Raw genomic sequence first — 27,530 nt, 5'->3', positions numbered from 1 at the left:
ATTGCCAGAACAAGGTCTGATATTAAACCTGGCAGCTGTACTCTCACAGCACAACATCTGAGACGACAGGCACTATTGCCCTTAATACTCAGTAAATGTTCTTTCTGCTGAGCTTTGTTAGGCCTACCAACAGTCAGACTTTCCACTCTAATTATTTAGTTACATAACAGAACTCCTTTCCCTCCAAAAGACGTGGCAGGCCGCAGTTTGGTATGCAATGATCAGAGAGTAGGCTCTTGGTCATTTTGAATCCATGTTTTCTTTTTCGAAGCAGTGCAAACTGTTTTTGAAGGAAGTATATATATAGCATTTCTTAGGATATGCATGAACCACAAGTAATGGCTGCTATTTGTAAGACCCACCCAGAGGATCATTGATGTTGACTAGCCGGTAATGTTCTAAATGTTGTTGTTTTTTTTGTACGAAAAAATATTATGCAACAGAGACTCCCTAATAAATACTTGATTGGCTTATTGTCAGAATTGGATCAGATAATTGTAACAACAAAAGGGAATGTAATGTGACAGCGCTGAGAAATGAATTAAAGGTAATAAAACCTGCATGGGCGCCCTGCTGAAAACAAGGTCTATTGCTCAATAGCGCTGCCAGCACTGGAAAATGCCATGAAAAGAAAGATAAAAGATAGCAGGTCTGTTTTTCTCTGTGGTTGGCTTCTAACACAAATAGTTTATTCCACGTTGCAGGATGCTCAGTACAGTTGCGCCACATGTTGCACGATACCAGTTTAAAAGTGGATGTGAAGTGCAAGAGGTCACACACCAGAGAACAGTGCTTTGGACTCATTCCCGTATGAGTGGAATGGAAATTTAGACTCTATATAAGTTGTGGGACAAACAACTCATGTATAACAATCTCTCTAAAGTTCTAAGTTTCAAGTCTACGTTTCTCTGGAATATGCTTGACTGCTTGGTTGTTTAGTCCACACATTAAGGTGAACTAGTGCAACATTAACTAACAAGTACAGTATGCAAACAATAAATACATAAATGCATATTTATCTAACCCTTATTTAACCATGAAAAGTAAATTGAGAACCTTTTCTTGTTCAAAATGACGACCTGGCCAAAAAGGCAGCAACAGAAGGCAACTCGTTTACAAACGAATAAAACATAAAAACATCTCAATCAATTGCATACACAAATTACAACACACCCGGTGAAAGACTGAATGATTGGCCTTTGAGAGTTACTTATGTGTTTTCCTAGCAGGAAAAACTGGAGTTGTTGATTTGTGGGGGCAGGAAAAGGTGTACGGAAAATTCCGTAGTAAACACTGCGTCCAGAAACAGCCTTTTGTTATTGGCATTGTCCCTACGGAATGGTGCATTATGCGTGATTACCACTAGAGGTCGATAGAGTTCAGGTATGGGCTCAGGGGAAATTTACCGGGGATAAGGTGGAAAAGTACCTTTGTAGAGTACCTTCGCGTTAGTGTGTAAAAGGTGCAGGACATTCCGTTATAGGATGTTGCATTTCGTAACAGACAACAATAAAGTGATGGGAACAACCTGTTATTGTTGTCATTACCGTGTAGTAATAAAGGAGAGTTTGCAGACGCATTTTAATATGTTAAATATTACCTTAGGCAAATCAAGAACTACTAAATACCAACTTTCTAAAAAAAGATAATTGAAATGATTCACGGGAATGTCGGATGCTACGAATCCTCATCTCATCCTTTCTGTGTCCAGATCGAGTTTGTATTTAATAGCAACACGAGTCACTTATTTATGTATACATACTGTGATTTCATTTTTTCTGATCGTGGTCTTGAGGATGATTGTTGCAGGGAGTACGACCTGGTCTTTTGGGTTGACTGCAAAAGCCAGTGAGGCAGAAGAAAGTTCAGAAACATATGCAATGCTGCAGTAAACTGCTCATCTAAAACTCTCCTGGTATTCCTTTTGTTTATAAATATTAAGCTGAAATGCAACCATTTTTTCTTGCATTCATTTTGTTATTTAAATTAACTGGTTGAAAGGGTATTTTGCAAATTTGTAATCGGAGACTTTTATATTAATACTTTCTCATATGATTTTGTACAGTTGGGTGACGTCCCCCCCCCCGCTCCTCCCGCCTGCCCTCCCGCCCTGGCAGGGAGGACGGCCCCAACCCCGACTCCGCCGACTCATTTGACTAATATATGCGCGCGTCAGATGACGTCAGAAGGCAAGCCATTCAAATAGCAGCCGGTGGCAGAAATAGCATCAGACAGTCGCTTGTTTTAAACCGGCGAAGCTCACACCCCGACACAGCACTGCGCTCAGACAACTGCAGCGCGCGCGTGCATCGCTACGACAGACCCAACACACTCCGGATATACACTTAGGTGACCCACCCCGTCGCAAACGTGGCGAGAAGCGTGATCCAAACGACTCTGGTACTCAACATGAGCACGGAGATGTTCGGCAAAACACCCATGGAGGTGGCCGTGTACCAGTTACACAACTTCTCCATCTCGTTCTTCTCCTCGTTTCTCGGAGGAGACGTTGTATCGGTCAAACTTGACAACAGGTAAATAGCCGCCACAGGTTGAATGACAGTGTTGCTATTATTTCTGCAAGAATGCGCGTGTAGTGCATCGGAGCACTTTTTTTTTTCGTCTGCGGGCCTCCAGCTAAGCGTACTGTATTTTCATGAAGCCGTTCAAAAAGAAATCTCGCTCGCGTGCAATGTCTGATATCCTGTGTTATCACAAAATGCCTCGAAGTGCCGTCTGCTCGGCTCTCTTTCTCTCTGCTGCTGCTGTTTGTTTGGACTCTGAGCGGATGTGTGTGTGTGTGTGTGTGTGTGTGTGTGTGTGTGTGTGTGTGTGTGTTCACTGTCTCACACACTGTGCTCGTTAAACTAGTGCCATAATAACAGCCTGATAGCACTCGCAAAGTAAGGCACCTGCAGCGTACACACGCAGGTTAAACACACACTTTCCTTTTCTGTTTTGAATGCGTTGTGTTTCACTGACAAACAACGACAATTTCAGGAAGCAGCAACGTGTTTGTGTTTCTTAATAGTTCAAACTTGTTAATAATAGCAATATATTATATTTATATAGCGCTTTTCAAAATACTCAAAGTCGCTGTACATGGTTAAAATCAACCCCCAATCATGTTGGGGGTTGAGTTGATGCAAAGGCGTTGAACTGTTAATTTATGGCCTCTTTTTCTCCTTCTCTTCTGCAGTGCCTCTGGTGCTAGCGTTGTGGCCATCGACAACAAGATCGAACAGGCGATGGTAAGCCAACACCAGACAAAAGACACGGGAGCAAGTTGCACTATGCAGAGCACACGCGTCACACTGACCTCCTCACGTTGTTTCCCCTATTTCTTTCTGCACAACACCAGCACTTTAAGAAGGCCCAAGGAAGTCCCTGTTCACAAGCTACCTTGTGCTTTATTCATGTGGCAACAAAGGCAGGAATTCCCAAACAAAACGAGAGACTGACAACATTTTTGCAGAACAGAATTATTGAAAACACCCTTGAATCAAAGTTGTAACATCTACACATATCTGTATAACTCACAAGAGATCCATGCCAGCATAAAGACAACACAGCGTAGAAGATATGCTCTGACAGCAAACCCCATCATTTATTTACTTCTGTCTTAGCACACGCATCAGCTGTGCAGCCAAGCAAATGGTTTTTCTCTGCTTTTAGATCTAAACTGATCCATTTTCGCTTCTTGTATTCATGGCAGGATCTTGTCAAGAACCACCTGATGTATGCGGTGCGTGAGGAGGTGGAGATCCTCAAAGAGCAGATCAAAGAGCTGGCGGAGAAGAACAACCAGCTGGAAAGAGAGAACTACCTGCTGAAGAACCTGGCCAGCCCCGAGCAGCTGGAGAAGTTCCAGTCTCGCATCCCGACAGACGCGCTGTTACCCCTGGACAATCTGAGCGCCCAGCTGACCCCAGACCAGCACCAGCCCTGCATCCACAGCACTGGCTCTGCTGTATAAGTGGCTCTGCCTTGGGGCGGGCAGAGCCACTGTCTCTTTACAGTAATGGACCTCCATTTGAATTTGAACGTAAGCGTTACAAAGTCGCCGCCGCCGAGAACCCTTCGTAACCACGAAGGTGAAGCATCGGGGCTGTAAATGACTGATGAGACACACAAGAACTGCTGACACCTGATAAGCACAAAACAGAACTTAAGACGCTCTGACCTGTGCGGTGTCAGGCCCGCCCGCTGATACCGTCCAACTCTTTGTCGTAGTCTCTCTGTGTAGACAAAAGCGCTGAGGATAGAATGAGGGCTGACTAAGCACCGACAAGCGCTTGCTTTCAGACGGCAAGGGCCGGGGGGTTTTCCTGCCTTGCCGAACCCTTCCAACAAACGCCCTTTGCTGGTGAGAGAGAGCGGGGCGAAGAGGTGTCGATCGGGCTGGCCCTGCAGGTGCCAACTTGGAAAGTGTTGGAGGTTGCTCCCCGCTCACCCGGAGGAGACCCATCTGAGGCGGTCCTCCACGCCTCAAACGAGAAGAGTCCCGTCATGTGGATAGGTCTGCTCTCGAGATCCCAAGTTTCAAGGACCTCCATCTATACATTTCAGCAGACATAATGACGACTTTGCCTCCAATGTATTGCTCATGTTTTCATGTACATCCAAGATTGATCATCATGATAAGCTAGGGCAACAGAGGTGGAGGTTAACGCAGTACAGCCCATTAGAGCTGATGGACGGCTGCAGTAGACTGACCAGTGTGCTGTATTGATTCATAACATGTAATCTTGCATTGTCAACATTTGGGGCTTGCTGCTTTTATGGGGGAACTAATCCTGCTATATCTTGGGTTTTTGTTTGTGATTCTAAACAAAAATTTGTTTGTTTAAAAAAAAAAGAGCATTGCACAGTGGTCTTAAATGACTTTTTTTGTAATCTAGGATGGGAGGGGGGCATATGTGTCCACTATATCTGCCTAGCTCCTCAAAGTAAAGGCTAACTACAATGTTCATAAAGTGGAAACGTACTGAGGGCGACGTAGTAGAGATGACGAGCAGAAGCCAGCGTTTGTCGCTGTAGATGCACTCCTGATTTTAGCAGCTTCGTCCAGTATCTGGTTTGTTACTTGCTCAGATGCCAACTGGAAAACAATGGCATGACAACATTGCCTGTCCTTAGCAAGAGAGAAACACATTTCCACACTGAGCTCTGTTGTTTTCTAGCTACCAAAGACTTTATGCCCAGTTTCTTTTTTATTTTTCTCTCACAACTGAAGCTGAACAAACCAGGACCATGTGTACACAACTTCACAGGGAGAAGACTTGTTTGTAGCTAGTGCGAAAGTTTTTTTTAATGTGTTTTTGTAAAGATAATGGTATTGTTGCTGTAAAGTATCCTCGAAAAGGTTGTTCACTATGGTGTTTGGATACAACTGCACATTTGCAATAAACCTTATGTTTACATAATACAATACGTTGACACACTGTCTTTTTTTTGGTCAACTGTGCCTACATAGCAGGTGTGCGTACAAGCGTGTGCGTGTGTAGGTGAGATCCAAAACATGAAATATTTTAGATTAATATGGACAACACCCTCAATGTCAAATACTGTTTATGATCTAATGTTGAAAATATATCTATTTCATTTGCTTAACTGAACAGCCAACAGTTGTTAAGCTTGTGTAGTTAATGCAACTTAACATTGTTGCAGGAGCAGTAATGGGGACAATCTTGTCAGGGAAGACGATAAGGTTGCTGCAACAACACTCATGAAGAGTTCCATTTCCTGGCACTAAAATAAGCACCGCTGTGAAGTCCTTTGACTTCCAGGAAAAACAACACATTGTCTGTTTTGCAAAACGTCACAACATTGAATGTATAATACTGATTTCTGTTCAGCTTTTAATGTCATGTGATTTGTAAAATCAACACAATGTTGCAGTGAACCACAGGGTTCTGACTTCAGACAAAGGTACTTTTTATCCAGCATCTCGCTCCTCAGACTGAGAAAAGACTTGTCTCATTGTCTTTCAATTTGAAGAAAAGCATACAAACTTGTTTTGTTTTCTTTCCAAAGTTAAAAACAGTGCGACCACTAATGACATTGAAGTAATAATAGCTGGTTGCCAGAGGATTGGAATCTGCCAATGTGGGAAAAAAGTGTGGAAAAAAAAAACAGTTTGTCCGAGTAGCATTTCCCTTCAGACAGATTGGCAGCCAGTCAGTTCAGTGTGAGTAATGAGATATGTTGCGGCTTCCCTCGTGTGTACACCGCACACGCATCCATCTATCACTGAAAGTCTCAGCTCAGGGCACAGAATCACCACCATTATATAAAATAGCACCAGAGGAAACACAGCCTCTTTCCCATTCCTCAAGTTCACCCATGAAACTGGTCCCTCCCAAAACAACTGATCCCATGTGATCAATATGGCTGCTCTGAAATACTCTCTGTACTAAACTAGTGGCATGCAGGATGTGCAGCGCATGGACTGAGGAGGACATTGGTCTAGCGCTACGAAGAGAAAGGAAATGCATCGCCCAGATAGCTGGAGTCAGTCTTTCTACTTATCTTGATACCCAAACACATTGTGCATATCAATGAAAAGAGTGTCGGCCACAGCAGGAAGTCGTGCTAAAGTTGAATCATACTTGTGTTGATGTCAAAGGCCGCCTACGACGCAGCGGACACAGTTCTCTGGCTGCACGGCTACTGCGTACATGCCACAAAGGCTCACTAAAAGTCTGAAGAAAATGTTGACTTTGTTGTGATTTCCAAATCTGCTTTAACACTTGTTCTGTCACTCTATTTTGGGAATCATCGAGGAACAGTGAGTTCAAAAAGCATCATCAATCTAAAATAGACCCTTTTTAAAAGCTCAGTCGCTGACGTGTCCACATTCATTTGTTAATGAGTAAAAACTCGCATTTCTCGCTTCCGCCGCACTTTCTAAAAAGGCAAAAACACAGCCGATCTGAGTCGAAGCATCCGCGATTCACTTGCTATAAATATAAGTGTGGGGAGAACCTTCAGTGTGGAATTAGACTTAAGATTGGAGTTTGCTTAAAACCCGGCCGCGGAGAGAAACAGAGTTTGTGTTGGATTGCTGGTGTTATGCAATGAAAAAATACTAAAAACGAACATCTGTTTTGGATTGAAATTCAAGGGTTGTGCTGGGATAAGCGGGCTCTGCCTCAATGTGGTAGGGATCGCATGCAGGGGAATAATTTGGTCTGACTGCTTTTCATGGAGACATACACAACTTGTGTGTCCCCTGAATGTCAGACTATTCATCATGTCAACATTAGAGCCAAATGAGACAAATGTCAAATTTCAGCTGTGTGCCATGCTGTAATGCAGCGTCGTGCTATTTCCAAAGCAGTTAAAAAAAACCCTGCAAATTGTTGATGACAGACTGTTATATGATAAGCAAAATGTTCCGTTCTTGCTCTCACTTCAGAAACCTGAATACTTCTTCAGGGACACGACACTTTACCCAACTTCAAAACATGACTTTGTTATTATCTTCCTTCACACTTCTTATTGGGTCTGCTGTCAGGGCAAAGTGACCTCTTTAAAGTGAGTGTTGACATTGACCTCTGCAGGAGAGAGGGTCAAAGAACAAAAAACAACACAAAAGTTCAAGCAGGGGTCAGCTACAACTTGTCAGTGCCAGATTTATTTATTCATTGATATCTGCCTGGTCATTACTGAGAGCCAGTAACGGCTTCACCCGTATGAAGTTCAGTAGACACAGCTCTTTCCTCTGTAACTTCCTCAAATGTACAAAGTTCCGCCACGCAGACAAAGCCTCGAATCATTGGCTCAGCATTTGTGAAACTGATGTAGTCATGTGTCCTATTACATGTTTATTTATGTCCACATATGACCAAGAAGTTTTCCTCAAAGTTGTCAACATTAGAAAAGAAAAGCGCTTAATTTGCCTTGTTTTTCTCAAATCAAAATGTTTTATTCTGGATTTAAAAGGTCACAATTGATGAACATTTTGAGGCATCCTATCTGGACGTGACTTCCAAAGCATTGCTAATGCAACTCGGAGGACGAAGCTGACGAACCCACACGAGGAAGTGCACACAAGGGAGTCTGTGGTTCGAGTGTCTGGAGTTTGTCTAGAAAGGTGAATGTGAGAGTGACACCTCGATCCCAGCTGTTGTTTGATTTATTATAGTTAATATAGTTAGCCCATGTGTGTTTAGTGATGCACGAACAACATGAAGAAGCCATTTTTTGTTCTGAACAGTTTACCTGTAATCAAGAAAACATTGTATTTTAGAATCTTGGGAAGAAACCTTGATATTCAAAATGTATTACGGGGTGTTATTTTAACACAATCAAAAGATAAAGCATATTATATGCTTTATATTCGGGTTGCTTCTTAAACAATGAGTAAGTGATCTCTTGAGAACCTCTTGTGCTTTTTCAAAGCCGCTTTGGAGTGCTGCCAGACCAGGACATCTTATTCATAAAGACAAAAGGTCAGGAGCCACTGGTTACGGATTCATACGATACCCCGACCCGGCTTCATGGCACCACTGCACAGCAAGAGCCTGCACATAATGTAAAGCCGGCTGACCTCCACATTGCCATGTGACACATGCTGGGTCAGAGAGGAGATGGTTGCATAACCTGTTTAATACTGAACATGTACATTCCTCAAGCAACGCTCCTTCATAACAGGGGTCACCAGTCACAAGATTGTCCTCATTATTGTTTGACATAATAAGACACTACTGAAAAGAACATTTCTGTGGAATTAACGTTAAATAAAAAACAATTTTCTACTTCTAAAATCAAAAACAGGGCTTTTTGTTTTGTTTGGGGGAACTGAAATGAAAAAGTCTGACAACCACAAGACTGTAGTGCAAGATTATATGGGTACTGCATGTGTGTACAGACTTTCAAGACTTCTAACAGCTAGAAATAACGTTAAAAACACACAGATAGGCCACATTGTTGTGTTGCACACTGCAGTTCAGTGCAGCACGCTTTAATTCTGGAGAGGCAATCTCTTGATCTATATTTAACATATCTTCTGTGCAAGACAATCAATAAGAATGCTCGTGAACACCATAACAAATTTAAATTGTTAAAGTTAGTATTCTTGATGACGGTGGTTATATATATATAAACTTTCAGTATACCTCTGCTAATTTACACAGTGTTGAGTTTATGGAACGGTTAACTGCGGCATGTTTGTGGTCATACTACTTTCTATCAAAACAGTTATTTGTATTGTTTTGGAGGGATTATGCAACTCTCCCTCCTCCATAGTGGTCTAACAGTGTGACTGTGTGTGGTAAACATCCCTCGTCCTCCGTACAGTTTTAACCCATGTGACCGAGAGCTGTCAGTGGGCTGCAGGAAGTCAAAGATGTAAACAGAGCATGAACTCCAGACAACCTTGTGAAGAGAGTTGTGTTGTCGAGAGCTGGTGGAGGGCTTGTCTTTGAGTCGTTTGAACACACAACAAAGAAAAAGAAAAAGTTAATTAATAACATTTGATAACATTGTTACACGTATAAATCTCTGAAAAGGTGATCATCGATCATGATTCTTTTGGGAGGCAGACTATTAGATTGTAAAAGAGACATTTGCTACATTTTAATGTAAAGGCTTAAGATGGATTTCTTTGTTCATGTACAAAATGAGCCATTATACCTTCTTGACATCGACACAATGTTCCCAAATCCAGGTTTAATCTCGTTCCATTGTGTGCTTTTGGGTGGAGTTGTCTGGGTGGCCACATAAAGCAAGTCATGGGAGGACATGGCACGCATATCAAAATAGAAAAACAGATGACGATAATAACCCTTTTACTGTAATTGTCCTATTTCTGTTGAGAAGGGGGAAAACACCGTACTGTGTTGTGACACGCGAGGCAGTAAAAAACACAAACAAGTGAGAGAATCATTTACTGCCTAAGAATGTTTACTTTTAAACGCCTTTTATAGTTAATTTTCCCCAGACACAATTTAGTACTAAACCTTACGATACATTTATTTAATCAAACATTTTGGATGTTTTCGAAACATTTTCGGAAGTAACATGCTCCTCTGTTACAAGTGGTAAATACATTTTCTTTAGGTGCAAAAGTAAAAGCTAACGTTAGCTTACAAACAAACTACTGTACACCTCAATAGCTTGAGCACAAATAAGCAAAAGGCAGATCAGTGTTCAAAAGGGAAATGAAACTCATAGATTTTAACGTTTACACCTGTTCTCTTTCCACTGGAAAGTCAAAATGTCGTCTGTGAAAAACGCCTCACCATCTCGTTACAGTTTTAAAACAGTTGCAATGCAACAAATGAAATAGCTGAAAGGACAAAACGAGAGCAGTCAACCAGCCAGGTCACGTGATCTGAAGATGACTTTGTTCTCATGCTTTAAGTGAGCTTGAACATGTCCTCTCAGATCAAGTCTAGTGAGCACTTTCCGGATTGATTCCTTGGAATTTCACAAGCTATTATTGAGAAAAGAAGCGCAGAAAGAAAAGCACTTGGCCAAAGTTCTCTTTCCTAGGGCTTTCCGATTCCTCAACATATCTTGTGAAATAAATACCGCTTCAACATTAAAATGTGTGACCTGTCATTTGTTACATGAGCACAACAGACTGAGGACAGACAGCGTGGAACAAAAACATTTCCTTTTCTACTTTCCAGTCTTTTCCTTGAGGCCCATCTGACAGGTCGACGTCCCAAAAGTAACAGCGAGGCAACTTGCATGTCAAACAATCGATGCAGAAACCTCGCACAAATCGCACCGGAAAGAAACGTCTTTACATGATCATCTGGTTTATTCTGGTCCCTGGCATTCCACTTCTGAAACACACAAATGAAAACATATAATTAAATGAAATAATTACACTTTGGGTATTTGGCAGTTGGATATATCCTCAAAGTTCACACCTGCCTTGTCCTGCCTTCCACAATGGCATGCGGCCTCCTTTGAGCTGCTCTGGAAGGCAGAACAGCGTGTTCTCTGATGCTTTATTGCCTTCCTGCGGCTTTCCAGGGTTGTGAACTTTACGAGGGTTGCTTTACAGCCGTTTAACCTGTCCCCAGCTGCATGGAGAGATTGTGGATCAGACAGGATTGTTTGCTAGTGTGCCAAATCTTTACGTTCCCATATTGGCAGCTCCATGATTATGTTTTTATGAATTAAAAGTCAAGCCACTGCTGTCTGTTTTCAGCTCGCTTTGTACTGCTGTTGCATTGCATCGGTTATTCAACACAGTTGCCTTCCAGTAACAATGTGACAAACCATCCAAATGAAAAGAGATCTTGACGTTTACGACTCGATCACGTCATGATCACATGCATTACGATTAACCTGCGTTGGTGACAATATGAATGCACATGACATTCAATATTACATTTGATACAAAAGCAATTGCAGCTGCACGTTACAGAATAGACCTGATCTGTGTTGCACTTGCATTAGTACGTTATTTTTCTATTCTCTTCTATTCTTTGTAGTCCCATCTTAAACACTCTATTACGGTTGATAATCAATCACTGCAGCAGAACATTTTGACGGCTGTCTACGTCTCTCCTTTGTGGTTGTTGTGCCTTTGAGCTACATATCTCAACCTGAACAGAGAAATGTAATGTTCGCTGCGGAATGCATTTCTTTTCTTTTCTACGAGGCAGTCCTTGAGAAAAGTGACAAAGAATTTAACTTGTGACAGTGATCTAATTTGCGATGAATGAATGTCATTGAGTCTGCATATTAAATGATATTTATTATAGACAATGTGCATTTTGGTAAACTACATAATATTATGCAGATTTGAAACACAGTTGATGAACCCTGATGCAAATGTGATGTACGATGTTGCGATACAAAGAGCTAACTGGAGTTTGTGCAGGTGAAGTCGATGGTTTCAGCAGAGCCGTTCACACTTTGTGTTTATGACATAACACGTTTTATTGCCAGCCGCACAAATTAACACACATCCCGAACCGCTGCCCCAAGTGTAAAAAACACACATTAGACTTTTTGTTTCCCAAGATCCTTCAGGGTAGTTACACTGACATTTTACTGGCAAACACAACTCCTTCTCCGTGCTTACAGGAAAATTGACAATTACATTTTTAATATCAGTGTATAAGGTGACGACCTCTAGATTTGGAATGTTAGCGAACATGACCATATCAAAGACACAGATTTTTCTATGCTTATGAAGAATGGAAAAGACCATGGAAATAATCTCAGAAAGTAATATATAAAATTGCTTCGAAGCTTTAATTGAAAAGTGGATGGTCCATTGTACCAATGTAATGTATCATTCACAAACATGTGCATGTCCACAGCTTCTTTCATCTGTAAATCATTAGTCGTCGAGTGGTGTCGCTGAGCTTTGAGGCTACGAGGTGTCGATTTGCAGAGCGGGCTCATCAGCACACAACATTCCCAGCTGCTCGGGTTCAGGTGACTGACAGCCTGATAGAAAGACGGCCAGACAGATAACACACGGTTACTTGAGAGGTGTGTGAGACGTTCATAGCAGCGTGGTGGGTTTAGCAGGTTCATCGGGAGCAAACATTCATCATCATCCTGAAAGTACATATTGTGCAGACTCCAAATACAACAATTCACTTTGCGATGACCTAAATTGCAAAACGAATGCTTATTTAGGTGTTGTTGTCCCCCTTTTGCTTCCAAATTGCATTTGAAAGGGTGCTGAACATTCTTGGCATCCGTGGAGCCACAGTTGCAGGCAATGAAGTTAAAAGTATAAACATAACTTCAAGGAGAGCCTCCCCGCTGTTTCGGAGGCAGCACGATTACCACGGTATGGGAAAAAGAGGATAAACTCAGACACACATGCACAAAAAAAAAAAAGAACGACAAGTGCTTTTCTACACCAACTCAAACACAAATGTCCCACCACGTGTGAACCAATCATACACACATGCAACCAAGCAAACACGGCCAAACACAACTCTGCTGGTGCATATTTTCCGGTGGACTCATGCTGAGGCTTATGCAATGGTTATTCAGCAGAGACGTCACAGACATGCAGCTCATTTTCAATAGTATCAAGTTGACCATGAACACCGACCATTAGTTATGATCATGAGAAAGCCACTCGTGCATCCACCAAGCACATGAGTTTAGAAGGTGCGACGGTGCATGTCAAAAGATAACGCATCATTGATATAGAAATCCGCAAAAAGGGAGATGCAGGACAACAACCACGAACAAAAAGAAAAAAGACCAAAAGGTCTGTCTGTCTGTTCAAAATCACATGACACTGACAACAACTGTGTGGATGTTTTCAGCTTTTAAATTACATCCATGTGAGCTTATCCCCCACAGCCCGTTCTTCACAATGAAACCACATGAAGATGTTCGATACTTTGACAAGGTAGACGACGCATACATCTTGCCCACATTAGGGAATACCGTTCAGAACACTCTGTTTCACGTCGCTGCTGCGCACAGTGAGCGCGGGATGAGAGCCAGAGTATACATCTGCACCTACCGGCACTTCAAAGCCACAACCTGTTGTCATTGTGCTTTCAGGTGGTGGTATTAGATTTAAAACAATGGGTTTTGTGTTTTTCTTCAGCTTTGTCCTGCACGGCGTCAAAGGATAGTCTCAGTGTGATTGTGTGCACACTCAAAAGGAGTTTTATGAATACTGTTTTTCTTTCTCTCTTTTTCAATGTTGGAATATCATTAAGTCATGCAGGGAGCCGAAAATCAAGTTTTAGTCGACTAAAAACCTACAAAAAAGTTTAATTCCTTAAACCTTGGACAAAAACACAAAGGAGAATCTCATGTTTGATGCAGAATAACTTTTGAAATTTCAAACTTCAGTCTGTGAAATCTAAAAATATGACCACAAAACCTGAATTACAACGATCATTTAAATGACTGCCATTGTTGTGCCGGTCTTATAGTAAATTATAAATGCACTTCTTGTACCTTTGTCCCATTCTTCTATTCTACTGACCATTCAAAGCTTTTACACCACATGTCAGTCACCCTTCACACACGTGACATAAAGGGGGCGGGGCTACCATGCCACCAAAACAAACTAACATTCACACCCATTAACACGCGGCATGGCCAGCAATTTGGAGTCAAGTGTCTGGACCAAGGACACATCAACATAGACTCGTGGAACAGGGGATGTTTATATTTAGTGTTCTCAAGTGAAAGAAAAGAGTCGCTTAGAGCCAACAATACTCAATAACACACCGACAGACACACCGACAGACACACAGACAGACACACCGTCAGGCTGCACTTTCAGGCTTGTAATCAACAAATACACTGCAGGCAGAGCGAAGACATTGAAGTGAACTAAAACTGCACACACAGGCACATGCTAACTTCAAACCTCTCTCTCTCTCTCTCTCTCTCTCTCTCTCTCTCTCTCTCTCTCTCTCTCTCTCTCTCTCTCTCTCTCTCTCTCTCTCTGTCTCTCTCTCTCTCTCTCTCTCTCTCTCTCTCTCTCTCTCTCTCTCTATCTCTCTAACTCACAAATAACTCACTTCACAGACAATGTTCACTGACGTGGAGTGAAGTATTATGAATATGTCAATTTGTCTTGTCACCTCATAAATACATCCACAGAGATAACCTTGGGCCTGACAAATGTACTGGATCCTTCTCGCCAGAGGCATAAAAGTGACAGCTGAGTATATGATGTATGGTTTATGATATGTACTGTGAGTGTTGGCGAGAGCTCCGGGACGTGCTGTACTGTACAAACTATACTAGTTGGCTATCCTGAGACTCCTTGTGTAGGAAGCAGGCCTACCTCACAGGTTTCCTTCCGCTTCGTTATTTTTGCATAATCACTCATCCTTTTATCAATCTATAACTCTTATCGACTGTTTGGGTTGCTGAAGTGCCACGACGTCAGCGGGTTGAAAAGATCACAATCATTTTAAATGTATAGCATATGTATGTCAAAAGTGAAACTCCGGGCCTCATTTCTAGAGAAACTTTATGGCTCTCCACCTCAAAAAATATGTATAAAACCGTTAATTTGACTTGCATCAGTCCTTTTGAACTAATCGATTCAGTTGGGCTTTTTACAGCTTCATTTACAATGAATAACCTACTTTGTCCATTATAATACAGCCCATTAAAAGAAAAACTAAAGTAAAAATAAAACAAGCGTCACATTAATTAATAACAAGATTAATGTCACAGATATGCAGCTAAAGAAACTTTGACAAAGACAACTATATGACTTATAACTTATAAACAGATTTCTTAAGTTTTTAGAAAAGAGATCCACACAGACACATACATTGAGCAGAATTATTTGGATGGCCCCATAACTCTTCATTGAAAATCCCGATGATGCAATTCTCAAACATTTCTAAGAATCGAGCCTTGCTAGCACAGACAACCTGAACCGGGGTGATGCCAGGCAGGTCAGCGCCCTCAGAGATTAAGTTGTATTTGGCATCATGTAGATTTGTTTTAGACGCTGACTCACCTCTGGACAGAGAGACTGACAGGGTTTTTATCAGATTCATTGTGCTAGGCAGTTTAGTGCCATGGACTGATACTGACATGTTGACCATCCATGAGGTCACGTAGGCGTTTGTCTCCTAGGCCTGTCAGCAGAACTGATGTGCGATTCTCTGGCAATGTCACACAATGATAAAACATATCAGGAAGTGCACGGTGAGGTGATCTGCTGACGCAATTCCTGTTTGCTTATGCAACAAAACGACCGTTGCATGTATGCGTATAGATGTGCAGGTGTCAAAGTACAAACACTCTTCTTAATGTTTGACAAATAATGTACGGGATTGGTGCAACGTGTGTCAGAGGCAATTTTAGATTGAAAGCATATTCACCCCTCCCCCCCGCCCCCCTCTTGATGAACAGCGACCACATCTTACCATGAAAAAAGATGATAGCAAGCACTTTGTAAAAAGTATTATATGCATCCATCGCACGAAATCGGAGAGACATTGTGTCTCCAACACAAAACAACATGTTCGTCGTGCTTGCAGTCTTGTCATAGGAAATGCAGCATGAAATAGTTGGTGTAGATCTTTTCATCTCTGGTGGTCCATGTTGTTTATACGCTGGAACCAGAATCAGATTATGTGTTTGAGGACTTTGCTAAGGCTCACAGCTTAACTTTAGTCTCTCTATATTTGGTAGTGGTTGAATGGGTCAAACAGAAAAGTAATATCTTTCCCATGCATGCATAGCCGGCATAAGTGGAATTCAGATTCTAACGTAAAACAGATTTTTCTTTTTTGGCTTGTCACGCTTTGGAAGTGCAGTACCCTCCCATATTTTATTACACTACTGAAACCAGAACCCAGTGGAGGTCAGATTTGTTGATTTAGCTTTCTTTCCTTCTTTCTGTTGACTTCCTTCCAGAACAGTCCAATCACTTTTGTGTTCATTTGCCAAAAAAGAATATCCTTCCCCGCTTCTGGGGAAGGATATTCAAATCAGTGCGGCGAGGCCTGCGTTGCATAACGTCGAGGGCAGACAGAGCTCAGACCAGAGACTGTCTTGCTCAGCAGACTTAACAAGCTTCACACGCAACACTCCCCAAGTAGAGGGTTAGTGTCTATACCGTAGAGTGTGTGTGCTTATGCGTGTATGTTTAAGTCTCGCTTACTTTGTTTTTTTTGTTGCTTTAATTTCCTGACTGAGCTGCAGTGCAGTCTAAAATTATTTTAGGTCAATCTGAATGGCCCACACCTTACTTACACCTTATTGTTAGTCATTAATCTGTAGTTTGTCCACATGTGTCTCTTCTGCAGGAAGACATATTTTAGTTGCTGTATGTTGTTGCCATTTATTTGAATAACTCTATACACAATGGATCAATGCTTAAACCGTACTCAAAAAGGCAAGCAAATAAATAATCACATGAATTCAGCGACCAGAGACGTCAAGTTCATTAAACCATGTGTTGGATTTTTCTTAATGATTTACTGGAGGTGTCAGTGGAAGTGAAAACACTCCCACGTCCTGTTCGAGGCTGTCTAATACATCATATGGCTATACTTAAGGTGTGTCTAGTCTCTGAGGGTCTGGGCTGAGGGTTTCATACAGAAATAGAATTAAGGAAAGTCAAGATTGTAACAGAGGAAATGATTGGCTGCGCGGTAAAAACAACATATGGAAATACAATGGCTGTTAATATTCCCTGAGGATTCTTTTTCTGTTCTGCTCCAGTTAAACAAGGTCAAGAAAATGCCTTTATCCTGGTGGCTCAACATGTCTGGGGAAGTGTTTTTGCATGGATTGTTTACAGCAGTACAAACAGGAGCAGAGATATTTTTTTATTTGAATGTAATTCTTCAATTAATTTTAGAGATCCATGCGCTTTGTGAAAATCCAATAGCCAACATGTGCACTGAATACATTGCAGTGTTTATGTTACAGTGTTAGGAAACTATAAGTGTTGTGGTACAAATATAACATGTCATAGTGTATAAACCGAGCCCATGACTGAGACCTCAGTCCCAGATTATTATGATGACATTCCTCAATGACATTGGTAGTTCCTACTATCTGAGCTTTAACAAAAGGTTCTCACAGTTACTGAGATGAAAATAAACGGAGGAAAGATTTGTTATGCTCCTGGCTTTTCCTAGTGCTGCATCAGCTGCAGTGTGGGACTAACAAAGCACGATTCAGGTCTGCGTTTTCAAGGAGTTTCCTGAGGGAAAACTATTTTGGCCGACTGACAAGACAAACATGCTTTCGCTCTCTCTCTCTCTCTTTTTCTCTTGCGACCACAGGGACTTAAGTTGGAAAGGAAGGATCACCCGACTACTTCAGAATAATTTTCTCTCAGCTGTCAAAGCACACTGAAAAGTTGGTTAAACTCCCTTATGATGTGAAGGCAGAGCCGGGCTATGTGAGGACAGCGCTTCTGCCTCTGAGTGTGATACCATATCTCCTCACAAGATACTGGGATTATAGGTGATGTAGAGCAATTCAAACAAACAAAGAATTATAATTTCCTTTTACATATGTTGGCAGCACCGGCGCTTCCAAAGACGCAATAGGGTCGCACTTTTGGCGAGAGCTGGGATATGGCACTAACTTCAGTCTTGCTTGCTCCGGCAAGAACAATGAATTGTTGAGAAATGTGTCAATCACCAAGTTTGATTGGGTTCGAGATTACAAAAATATGGTTGGGATCTTCAGCAAGGACGATGGCACGCCTTCATGTCCGGTATCACCTAACCACGAGACGAGCAAGATATTGTTGACTCTCTGGTCTTAAATGCGAGTCAAGGTTATCTTGGATTTGGATGGGACAACGGATGCAGATCATTTAATCAGCTGCAATGATGAATAAATAGTTAAATATGACCATATGGTATTTTTAATGTGTCAACTGCAGTACATTTCCTCTTTCTACAATGGATGTATTTTACATTTTTAGGTGCTTCAAAGTAAAACATGCTTATTATGTATTAAATGGTGTTACGTGGAGGCACTCTTGGGGTACGTGAGATGTTTTTTAATCCATTTAAAATTAGCATCCATTCAAAAATCCTTTCAAAATTGATAATTAATAAACATTCAATGAAATATAAGTGTATGTTCATGAACTGAATTTGATAGATTCTGTATTAACGTTATATCAGACACTGATGGCACAGCGTATTACATCTTTTTTTCAACAAAAAGGGATTTTGCGCTGGTTTTAGGGTACTTGGCTAAAAAAAAGTATTTTGCAGGGGGTAAATCGCTGAAAAAAAAAAAGAGAACAACTGGTTTAGAGGGCCGATCGCACACTTATATGTACACGTAATATGAAGAAAGACTAGCTAGCCTGAAGGTAAGGTAACATTGATTTGGACCTTAGCCTATTTCTTGACTGAAAGCATTGACTTTCTGGAGTTTGGATATTGGGAATTTGATACATGTGAGCTTTACATCGCAGCTGTAATGTTAGTTCTGGAAACCTTCAATCCGAACAGGATGCCAGTATAAACTTGACCCTTCCTATTAAAGTTGTGTCTTGTAATATACTGAGGTGTTGGATAAACTGACCTACATTCATTCATGTTAACCTCACATTAACCTCTGGCTTACTTTGTTTTTAGGTCATGTGGATTACAGGCAGGAGAACATTCCTGGTGACCATTATCAGGTTATATGTTCAAATGGCGCTGATGCAGTGTGGACAGGGTAAGTATATGTACAGCCAGATTATTAAGGTCATGGTTTTATAACTTGTTCTTTTTTTGTCTTCCTCCAGTGTCACTGCATTAGTTCTTGGCCCCATTTATCTGGTCAGACTTTGTCAGTAGTTGGTGCTTGCCTAGTATTTGCTCCCATCTTTTATTAATCCATTTATCAGAGTAGAGGTCAAAATCTCTTTTGACCCCCCCTAACACCTCCACCACACACACACACACCTAATGTGTGAAAAAAAGAAGCATGTCTGGATTGCCATCTGAAATCATACCGTGCATGTCTGTATCATAAAACTCACATCCACCTTTTTATATCCCCCTTCAGTCATCTTCTCTGTCAGTACAATACATAGATATTGGTTATGGATACTCATACTGTATACTGCTGCTACACATTTTATACAAAGTATTCTGTGTGTTAACCTTTAGTCTTCCAGGTCACACTTTCAGACAATAATTCCTTAATATACTTCTAATTTCCATAAAGCAAACATTTGGGCTATTTCATAGGATGTGAAGAAGCTGATGTGGATTTGAGTTCCAGTGTTGGGGACCAGTAAATACACACTGGCACATGGGAGTTCATTCCCACTATTCTTTGCTTCTGTGTATAATCTGCTCCAAAACTTGAAAGTGGATCAGAGCAAAGTTTACCTCTTTCTAAGAAGCTGTGTAAGTCGCTTATCACTGCAAATACGTTCATTTGTAAATAACTGATACTTTCCCAGGGTGCTAAAGAGTCCTGAGCGGCACTTAATGTCCACCCTAACCTTCCAGAGCATGTACACACACACACACACACACACTCTCTCTCACACACATACACACACACACACACACTACACTTTTCTGTAGACTTTTCTCTTGAAGAAGGGTACTCAGTTTTAAAACAGACGCCGTTGAAAATATTTCACATTCGAAAACATGTCCTGAAGACTTCTTCTGTTAATTGACTCTGTTTATGTGCATAGCGAATGTCACTATGAAAGCAGTATAATGCATGGGGAGTTTTATATCTCCATTTGAAAGATTTTACTAGTTGTGAAAAGAAACCCAACAGACATTAAAAGATTACAGCATGCCTTTTGGATTTAACTGAAACAACCTCAAAGTTTCAAAGCCCTAAACACACCGAAATGCATCCCATTTATATACCTATAAAGCTAGTCAATGAAAACAGCTGCTGAACTGGCAGAAAGCATTTTTAATAGATCCTAAATACAACACGTGCACAATAAAGGGTTTGCGTGTAAGTCTGAGCAGTGGTGAAAGTGCTATTTCTCATCAACTTTACAGCTCTTTTACTATCCACCATTTAACTAATTTCCAAATCAAAATTGAGATGCAGGATCCAACTCTGCTGTGGTGAAAAACAATCTAACTCCTCTCAATGACCTACCTCAGCACCTACTGATTTGATGCAACGTTGTCTTGCTACTGACCAAATGTGATCATGGTGCGCACAGACAGAGAATGTCCTCCTTGTTCAAAATGGCCTTTACCCATGACCGCCTTCATAATACAACAGTGGAGGCTCTTGTTCATCGCGGCCACGACTGCATCATTGTGAGGCACTGAGTGCCATCTGATAAGGTCCCATTGCGTCAGTCAGGATGAGTCACTGGCTGACTATGTGGGAAATATAGCTTTGTCTTGGATAAATAAACAAACAAAAAGCAACACATTGCTACATTTGCTTTAAACACTGCTGTACTTGAGGATGGTTGGTAGTGGGAATGAGAAGAATAGACGGGAGTGCAGGCATTGGTCATCCAGACATTTTGTATGTATACAGACCATTACATTAGGTTTAGGTTAGGTACCTAGGACGCTGTGCAGACAATCAATCAGAAAAACTCTTACTGAACACAAAAATACTGGCCTTGGTTCATAAATAAAAATGGTGTGTAATAGCATATGTTTGCATTCTTGGAATTTCACGTGTTTTATGTATTGATGCTCGTGTTTCTTAGCGAAACCCTCATGAGGTGTCTTTTATTTCCGGTCTTTAATGACCTCATATACCCTCTGTTGAATCTCTGTTGAAGTGCCACTACAACAGAGATATATAGCATCAATTTGTCTTACATTTGGAGCCAATTGGATGTCAAAAGCAGTTTGACAAAAGTTGTTGATCAAAGGCAAATGCAAAACATGAATTTGTTTAGGGAAGTTAAAAAAGAGGTAAACATTCCCTACTATGGAACTGACTAACATTACAGCAGGAAAAAATAACTACAAATACATTTTAAAGGGAAAGCACACTCCTACACTTTAATATTGACAAATTATTCTAAGTATACGTAACTAGCTAACAGTTTACATTAAATAGGTAATATATTGGTAAGTATTTTCCCATCTTAACAGTTTTGAGAGATATACTTTTTTCAAAATGTGTCTCAATGCACAGTATTACCTTGTTTTATTGTGTAATAGCTTCTATTTCTACCACGGAGGCTGTAAGGATTAGTCAAATGAACAAGTGAATTGATTCCCATACTAGTGGGGTTTATCAGAGGCTGGTGGTGTTAGGGTTTAAGTGTTCACCCTTTGGTCTGCAGCCGCTGAAGGAACAACTTGCATCACTGCGAGCTGTGGATAAGTTTAACCTGCATGGCACAAAGATGACTGCCAGATCCGGATAAGTCTGGATAAGCGTAGAGATTGCATTGCTAATGTAATCACAAATGTGGTCTGTCTTGCTTTAATCCTTTCAAAATAGAATACCAAACAAAATGACATGTGCATCTTGTGATTTATATGACCTCATGTAACACTTCAGCTTGACGTTCTCATTAACGTAGGGTTCCAAACTTCAAATCCTAAACGAATATGGCTAAAACCCAAATAAAAACAATAGAACATGTAGAGATCTTGCTGTGCTCCCTCTTCTCCTCCCTTCAGGGGGTTTCAGGAGTCGGAGTGGGGCGAATGAATAAACAACTATGTAGTGGAGAAAGACAGCAGACACCTTGTCTCTGTGGCTCTGCTGATATTTTCATGCGCACGCAGCAGCAGGATGGCATGTTATTTTTGGTTTACATTTTTCAAAACTAAATCTTTCGAAAACAACATATAATGTGCTGCGTACCATCGTTCCCCACAGCAAAGAGTTTAGTCGACCCATGTCTATTCATAACATGTGGTGGCCTGGCGCTGAGGGAAATCCCATCATTCTCTGCGGAGGCGAGCGCCCAACGCTTCCTACAACAGTTTGGTGTGTTGATCTAGTGGTGAAAAAATGTTCTATTAAGAAAGGCAATGATCTGTAATTTAGAAAATACCAGGGGTTCTTTCAAAACCTCACTTGTGTTTTATGTGTTGGTGGCCCAAAACAAGATTGACGGGTTATTTGTTTGAAATTTAAGGCCTTTTAAACCCTAAAAACATGTACACGCACACCCGTACAGTAAATTACAAACCACACAGCCATGTTTAAAAACCTGTCAGTCTTTCATCTTTTCATGAAGTACACCACTGTGATGCAACGCTGCACGATCCAGCTTCGCTCACTAGCTAGTTTTCAAGTTTGAATGTCTCACTTTTTGCAGAGTAAAGCGTCAATTACGGACAAAACAGTTTTGTTTAGACAAATATGGCAAATCTGCTTCGTAATGATTGTTTTCTGTTGCAGCTTCCAGTAATATGTCTTCCAAAAAAGTTTGTGTAAAACAAAAGTAAAGCTCACTAATGCACCTTTTGCATCTTTTTGTTCCATTTCAGTACACCTATCCATCAGGTGGTGAAATAGCAGCAGTGTAACCACCATAAGAAGTCACGTTGTCTGTAAATTGTTATTTGGGTTGCTCAACAAAAGATTCCATGAAAGCTTCTCCCAGCAAAAAGGGTGCTACATTGATGTATTATGCAGCGTTTCCCATGCACAACACAGCTTTGTAGATTCCCCTGCAGTGGCACACAGGGAAATTGCCCTCTGTGACTGCTTCAACCCTTCACTGTATTTAGACAGCTGCACACATCAGCATCGTCTTACTCTTGGGTTAAAGACGATGAACTAAATCCACTTCATTTGCATAGCTAATTGCATAACGCACCAGGATTTATTCATAATAGGTTCATTGCATTAATGGAGATAATCCCTCTTCTTGTATTAATGAGCCTAAGTCGAATTAGTCACTAGCACAGGCCTTACCGACACACTTTGGACAATAGCCACCAGGCACTGAGTGTGTATCAACTTTGTCCAGTTTTCTACTGAAAGAAGCCGTGCCAGGACTCCTGGTGACACACATCTGTGCTGAGTTGGATTTCCATAGCTGACCAGGGAGTGACCCACTTCCCTCTCTTTTCATGTCTCCCTCTGTTCAAGGCCTGGGAAAAAAAGTGTTTGATTGAATCATGCCACTGTTAAATACAAGAGCTCATCACTTCCACTTGCTCCCTTCCCACTATGCGCTTCAGACCATGAGGCTCAATAGCTTCTACTATGGGATTCTGTTGGTTTGAGAGCAGTGGAAGAAATTCTTAGTCAGATTTTGTGCGTTGATTATGGGTTTCCCTCTACCCCGGTTACCATGGAGAAAAAAAGCAAGCTGAGACACACAAACACAATTGGCGACAGAGAGATGAGAGAAACGAAAAGGAAAAAAGGTGTCAGGCCTGTTAGAGTCATTAGTCTCAAAATTGCCCACCCGAGGAGTGAAACTAGGTGTGGATGAAAGAAAGGAACACCGATACATGTGTTCATCCCAGGAGAATGTCTCTTTTCCATGGGTGTGTTTCATCAACAACTGGGCTTCATTTGGCTTCACTCCCTCTCCTTGTAAGTGCAGACAGACGCACCGAGTGGAGTAAACCACAGATCCTCTTCAAGTGCTCTCCTGGGACAATCTGCTCTACAGAGAGGAGCATGGCTGCCTATCACCAAACAGGAAGAGCAATGAGCTAATTTCTGAGTGCTTGTGTATTATATTGTTGGATTAGTGGGTGCTTTTAGGCACAGTGCACTCAAAATATCACCAACATGGTTATACAGTGCACTAAAGACATGAAACTTATTATTAAGCAAAGACCTATTTGAAGAACGACATTAAAGCATGAAATTGTATCAACTTGAAGATTCTTCTAATATTATATGTGAACCGAAAACAACAATGCAGTTACAAATGTAAATATGTTTATTGTAGCACAGGTGTCTGATGTAACTCACAAACATACACTGAAATCTAAGAACAATCACATAAAACAGGTTTTATTGAAAGCTCATACAGCCAAAGACAAGGAAAAAACTACACACCTAAAACATGACAAATATGCATGTGTATTTGTTTGCATAGGCACAAACACACCTATACACACTCACATGCACACACACAATGGCAGACTAGCTCAAAGCTAGCAAATCCACATCTGCTGATGCAGGGAGTATTCAATGGCATTCCACGCATTAATACGCTTGTTCAGTTTACAAGCCGCCACATAATTACTAAGCATCACTATTCAGTTCACTCACTTATTGATGCTCTAGTAATATTATCTAAATGCAAAGTAGGGCAGGGACTTATAGATCCCAGCACACATTTGATGCGGTTGTTTGTGTGTTTACAGGGTTGCTGTCGGGACCTTAGCGACGTATGGGATCGACCCACATGCGAAAGCTATTTGAACCATACATCTCAGCTGACAGAGTCGTGGCTCCAAAGTTACCCAGACACCCAAACATTCACAATAATGGCCACACTTACGAGTAAGTGGTCAAACTGCATGTGTGAGTTAATCTGAAAGTGGTCCCTTCTGTGACCAAAGGCGAAGGTAGGTATTACGAATAATTAAGGACATAGCTCTTCTTTTATCAGTTGACCTTCATGCTGTCCGTGTGTATTTGTGTGCTCTTGATAAGGATAAGTCAGCACAGCAGTATACTGTTTTCTCTCTCGTTGTGTATCACCTTATATAACTTTTTGACAGAATGTGAACAGTCAACCTACATTAAATGGTGCAGAAAGGCATTGTCGCAACCACAATACACCTGCTGCTGTAAGATAAGCACGTATAGGTTGCACTGCTGTTTGGCATACCATAAGTTATGCAACAGACACATTTGTCAAAGTGCATGGCCTTGAGCAGGCCTTTGCCTGTGTGTGGCGTGTCTGACTGCAAACAGATGAGAATGTAAACACACTCGGGTATGTCTAGCAGTAAACACACAACAGGATTACTGCGGCTGGCTTGAGAAAAATACAGGGTTTCGTGAAAGATGTTAAAGTTTCATTCCCTTTAGTTTTGGAACAATGGCTGGGTAATTATGTAATGACAGCCACACAAGCAGAGCAGCCGCGAGCTGAAGAGCCTGCAGTCGCTGAGGCAGATCACGGCAACAGAAAACTTTCTCTTTCTTTTTTTTTGTCAGATGTAAGGATTGACACTTAACGCAATGTTATGTGGTTTATGGCAGTAACCCAGCATGTAAAAAGATAGTTTAAAGATTGTACATGCAAACATGCATGCTGCAGATATAGAATGTTCTGTAACTAGACTAAATAAATCCAGGAGAAAAATCACAGAAAATGTGGTGCGCCAGACAAAATGAAACATTTCTTTCTAGAAGTGGTTTACAACACACAACATGAGTTCTTTTGGTCGCTGCACAGGCAGCTTATGTAAGCGAGCGCATTGCGGCCGACCTGAGCAGACTGCAGCCTACAAACACACCAATGAGTTTCCACGGAGTGACAGATAACATGGACACACTGTAGGACACCATGAGGCTGTGTAATAGGCGGGACTACGCAGTATATGACCTTAATCTCTACATGATGCAAGGTGGCACTCCAACTACTCCTCAGTAAACACAGTCTGAACAGATTTCTGGAGGAAACTAAGCACTTTGTAACAGAGCCAAAGCAGCATGTGTTGAAATCTTGTGGATGTAGAGTTGCAGCAGTAGTAACACAGCGTGACAAGTCGACCTGTGTGTTTAAGAGCCTGTTTCCTGGTCATGTCTAATTTTGTTTTAAATATTCTCAGTGCCGGTTGCTGCCCATGCCTGTGGCGGCGCGTCAGTGCCATCTGGAACTGTTTCTGCTGTTCAATGGTGGATAACATTGACACGTTGTGTTATGCTTGTTGGGTTTTCATAAGCGCCTGTTCCTGTGAAATTGTTACGGTTATTTTTCATGAATTACTTTGAATAATTACAACACTGAGGGACATTTTCGAATGTTTAAACCTATTGGATTATTTGTTCGTAATTAGTAATTTGGCAGATTGAGGCAAGATAATTCATTGCATAGTGAAATCGGACCATAAATATGTCGTCAGTCCTCACACTTCGAAGAAACCACAGAATATCTGTACAACCATAAGATGTAATTGCAGCTGGTCACTATGGTAACATGGTATAAATTGTGAAGTGACACTAGTGCAAAGTTTAGTGCATTGTTTCATCATCTCCACTATGCATCAGCAGCCTGTAGGCCGGGATGAACAGACGCGACGCTCTCTGTATGACTCACAGGGCCTGCGCTGTACTCTCCATTTATGCCTGGTTACCAATACCAACAACAACAGCGACGTACTGTTCCATGGCAACTGTGTTTGTCAAGGGTGGCGTGAGTTTACATTGCAAATGTAAGGAGGCACCATTGTTTCTGAAAAAGAACAGGAGACACCCAACCTCTAAGAAATCAGCTCTGTTACCAAGGAATGCAACTGGAGCACCTTCTTATCATATCTGTTCCACATCCTGAGACTAAATTCTCAGGACGCTCCTTCTTATTCTCATACACTTATCTCACTCCCAGAGCTGCACTCCTCTTCAACTCAACATCCCGCCCTCTTTTTCCCAAGTATGTTCTTAGACGCTCCTCTCCTCTTTGAGACATCCTAGTGGAGGGTACCTTCATCAGCTTTTTGAGGTGTTGTTGTCCTTTCCCTCCATTTGAGAAGGTAAAATCCTCTGTGCGGCTTTCCAGCACACCATGCTCCTTCAGGGAACAAATGAAAAATAATTAAGGAGAGTCAGGGATTTCCCAGGGGCTCTACACTTGCATATCTGAGAGGCTTGGCAATGTTCATTACATGATAGTGTGTCTGGTTCTACAGAGACAGATTAGACCATGGGCACTTTAGTGAAAGGTTCCTAGAAATACTTTGACAATGTGTTATTTATTGGTGTTATTTTCACTTTTAATAGTTTATTTAGCCTTTATAACATAGTTACCTGTATTTAGTAATGTTGTATTTGTGTGCCTGTTTTGCTATTGTCTGAAACTTCTTATGCTGCCATCCAGGTCAGGTCTCTTTACTGAAATAGGTTTCCAACCTTTACTAATAAAACAAGTTGGGGCCGTTTATATTCTACAACACCTCTTCAGAGGCCGACAGTATCCACGACAATACACAAGTCAATACCCATCGACCCCATGT

At 41.3% G+C, this 27,530-nt stretch overlaps 1 protein-coding gene and 1 long non-coding RNA gene across 2 annotated transcripts; one reads left to right on the top strand and one right to left on the bottom strand.

Moving 5' to 3' along the window:
- The first annotated feature begins 2,185 nt into the window (after positions 1-2,185).
- LOC137784349 (TSC22 domain family protein 3-like) lies at positions 2,186-5,431 on the top strand. Its single transcript, XM_068574925.1, has 3 exons — positions 2,186-2,534; positions 3,200-3,251; positions 3,716-5,431. The coding sequence occupies exons 1-3, from the start codon at positions 2,410-2,412 to the stop codon at positions 3,974-3,976; spliced, it is 438 nt and encodes a 145-aa protein (XP_068431026.1). The 5' UTR covers positions 2,186-2,409; the 3' UTR covers positions 3,977-5,431.
- Positions 5,432-10,419: 4,988 nt separating this feature from the next.
- LOC137784348 (uncharacterized) lies at positions 10,420-27,082 on the bottom strand. Its single transcript, XR_011077399.1, has 3 exons — positions 27,002-27,082; positions 10,887-11,042; positions 10,420-10,799 (listed from the first exon to the last, which is right to left on the bottom strand). It is a non-coding gene; the product is annotated as an uncharacterized lncRNA (long non-coding RNA).
- Positions 27,083-27,530: the final 448 nt, after the last annotated feature.

The sequence above is a fragment of the Clinocottus analis genome, unplaced genomic scaffold (assembly GCF_023055335.1).
Source record: "Clinocottus analis isolate CAN_PGR_092001 unplaced genomic scaffold, fCliAna1.0.p SCAF_137, whole genome shotgun sequence".
In the NCBI taxonomy this organism is placed as follows: domain Eukaryota; kingdom Metazoa; phylum Chordata; class Actinopteri; order Perciformes; family Cottidae; genus Clinocottus; species Clinocottus analis.
Note: the sequence above shows the minus strand (reverse complement) of the source record. Positions and strands in the feature narration are given on the sequence as shown.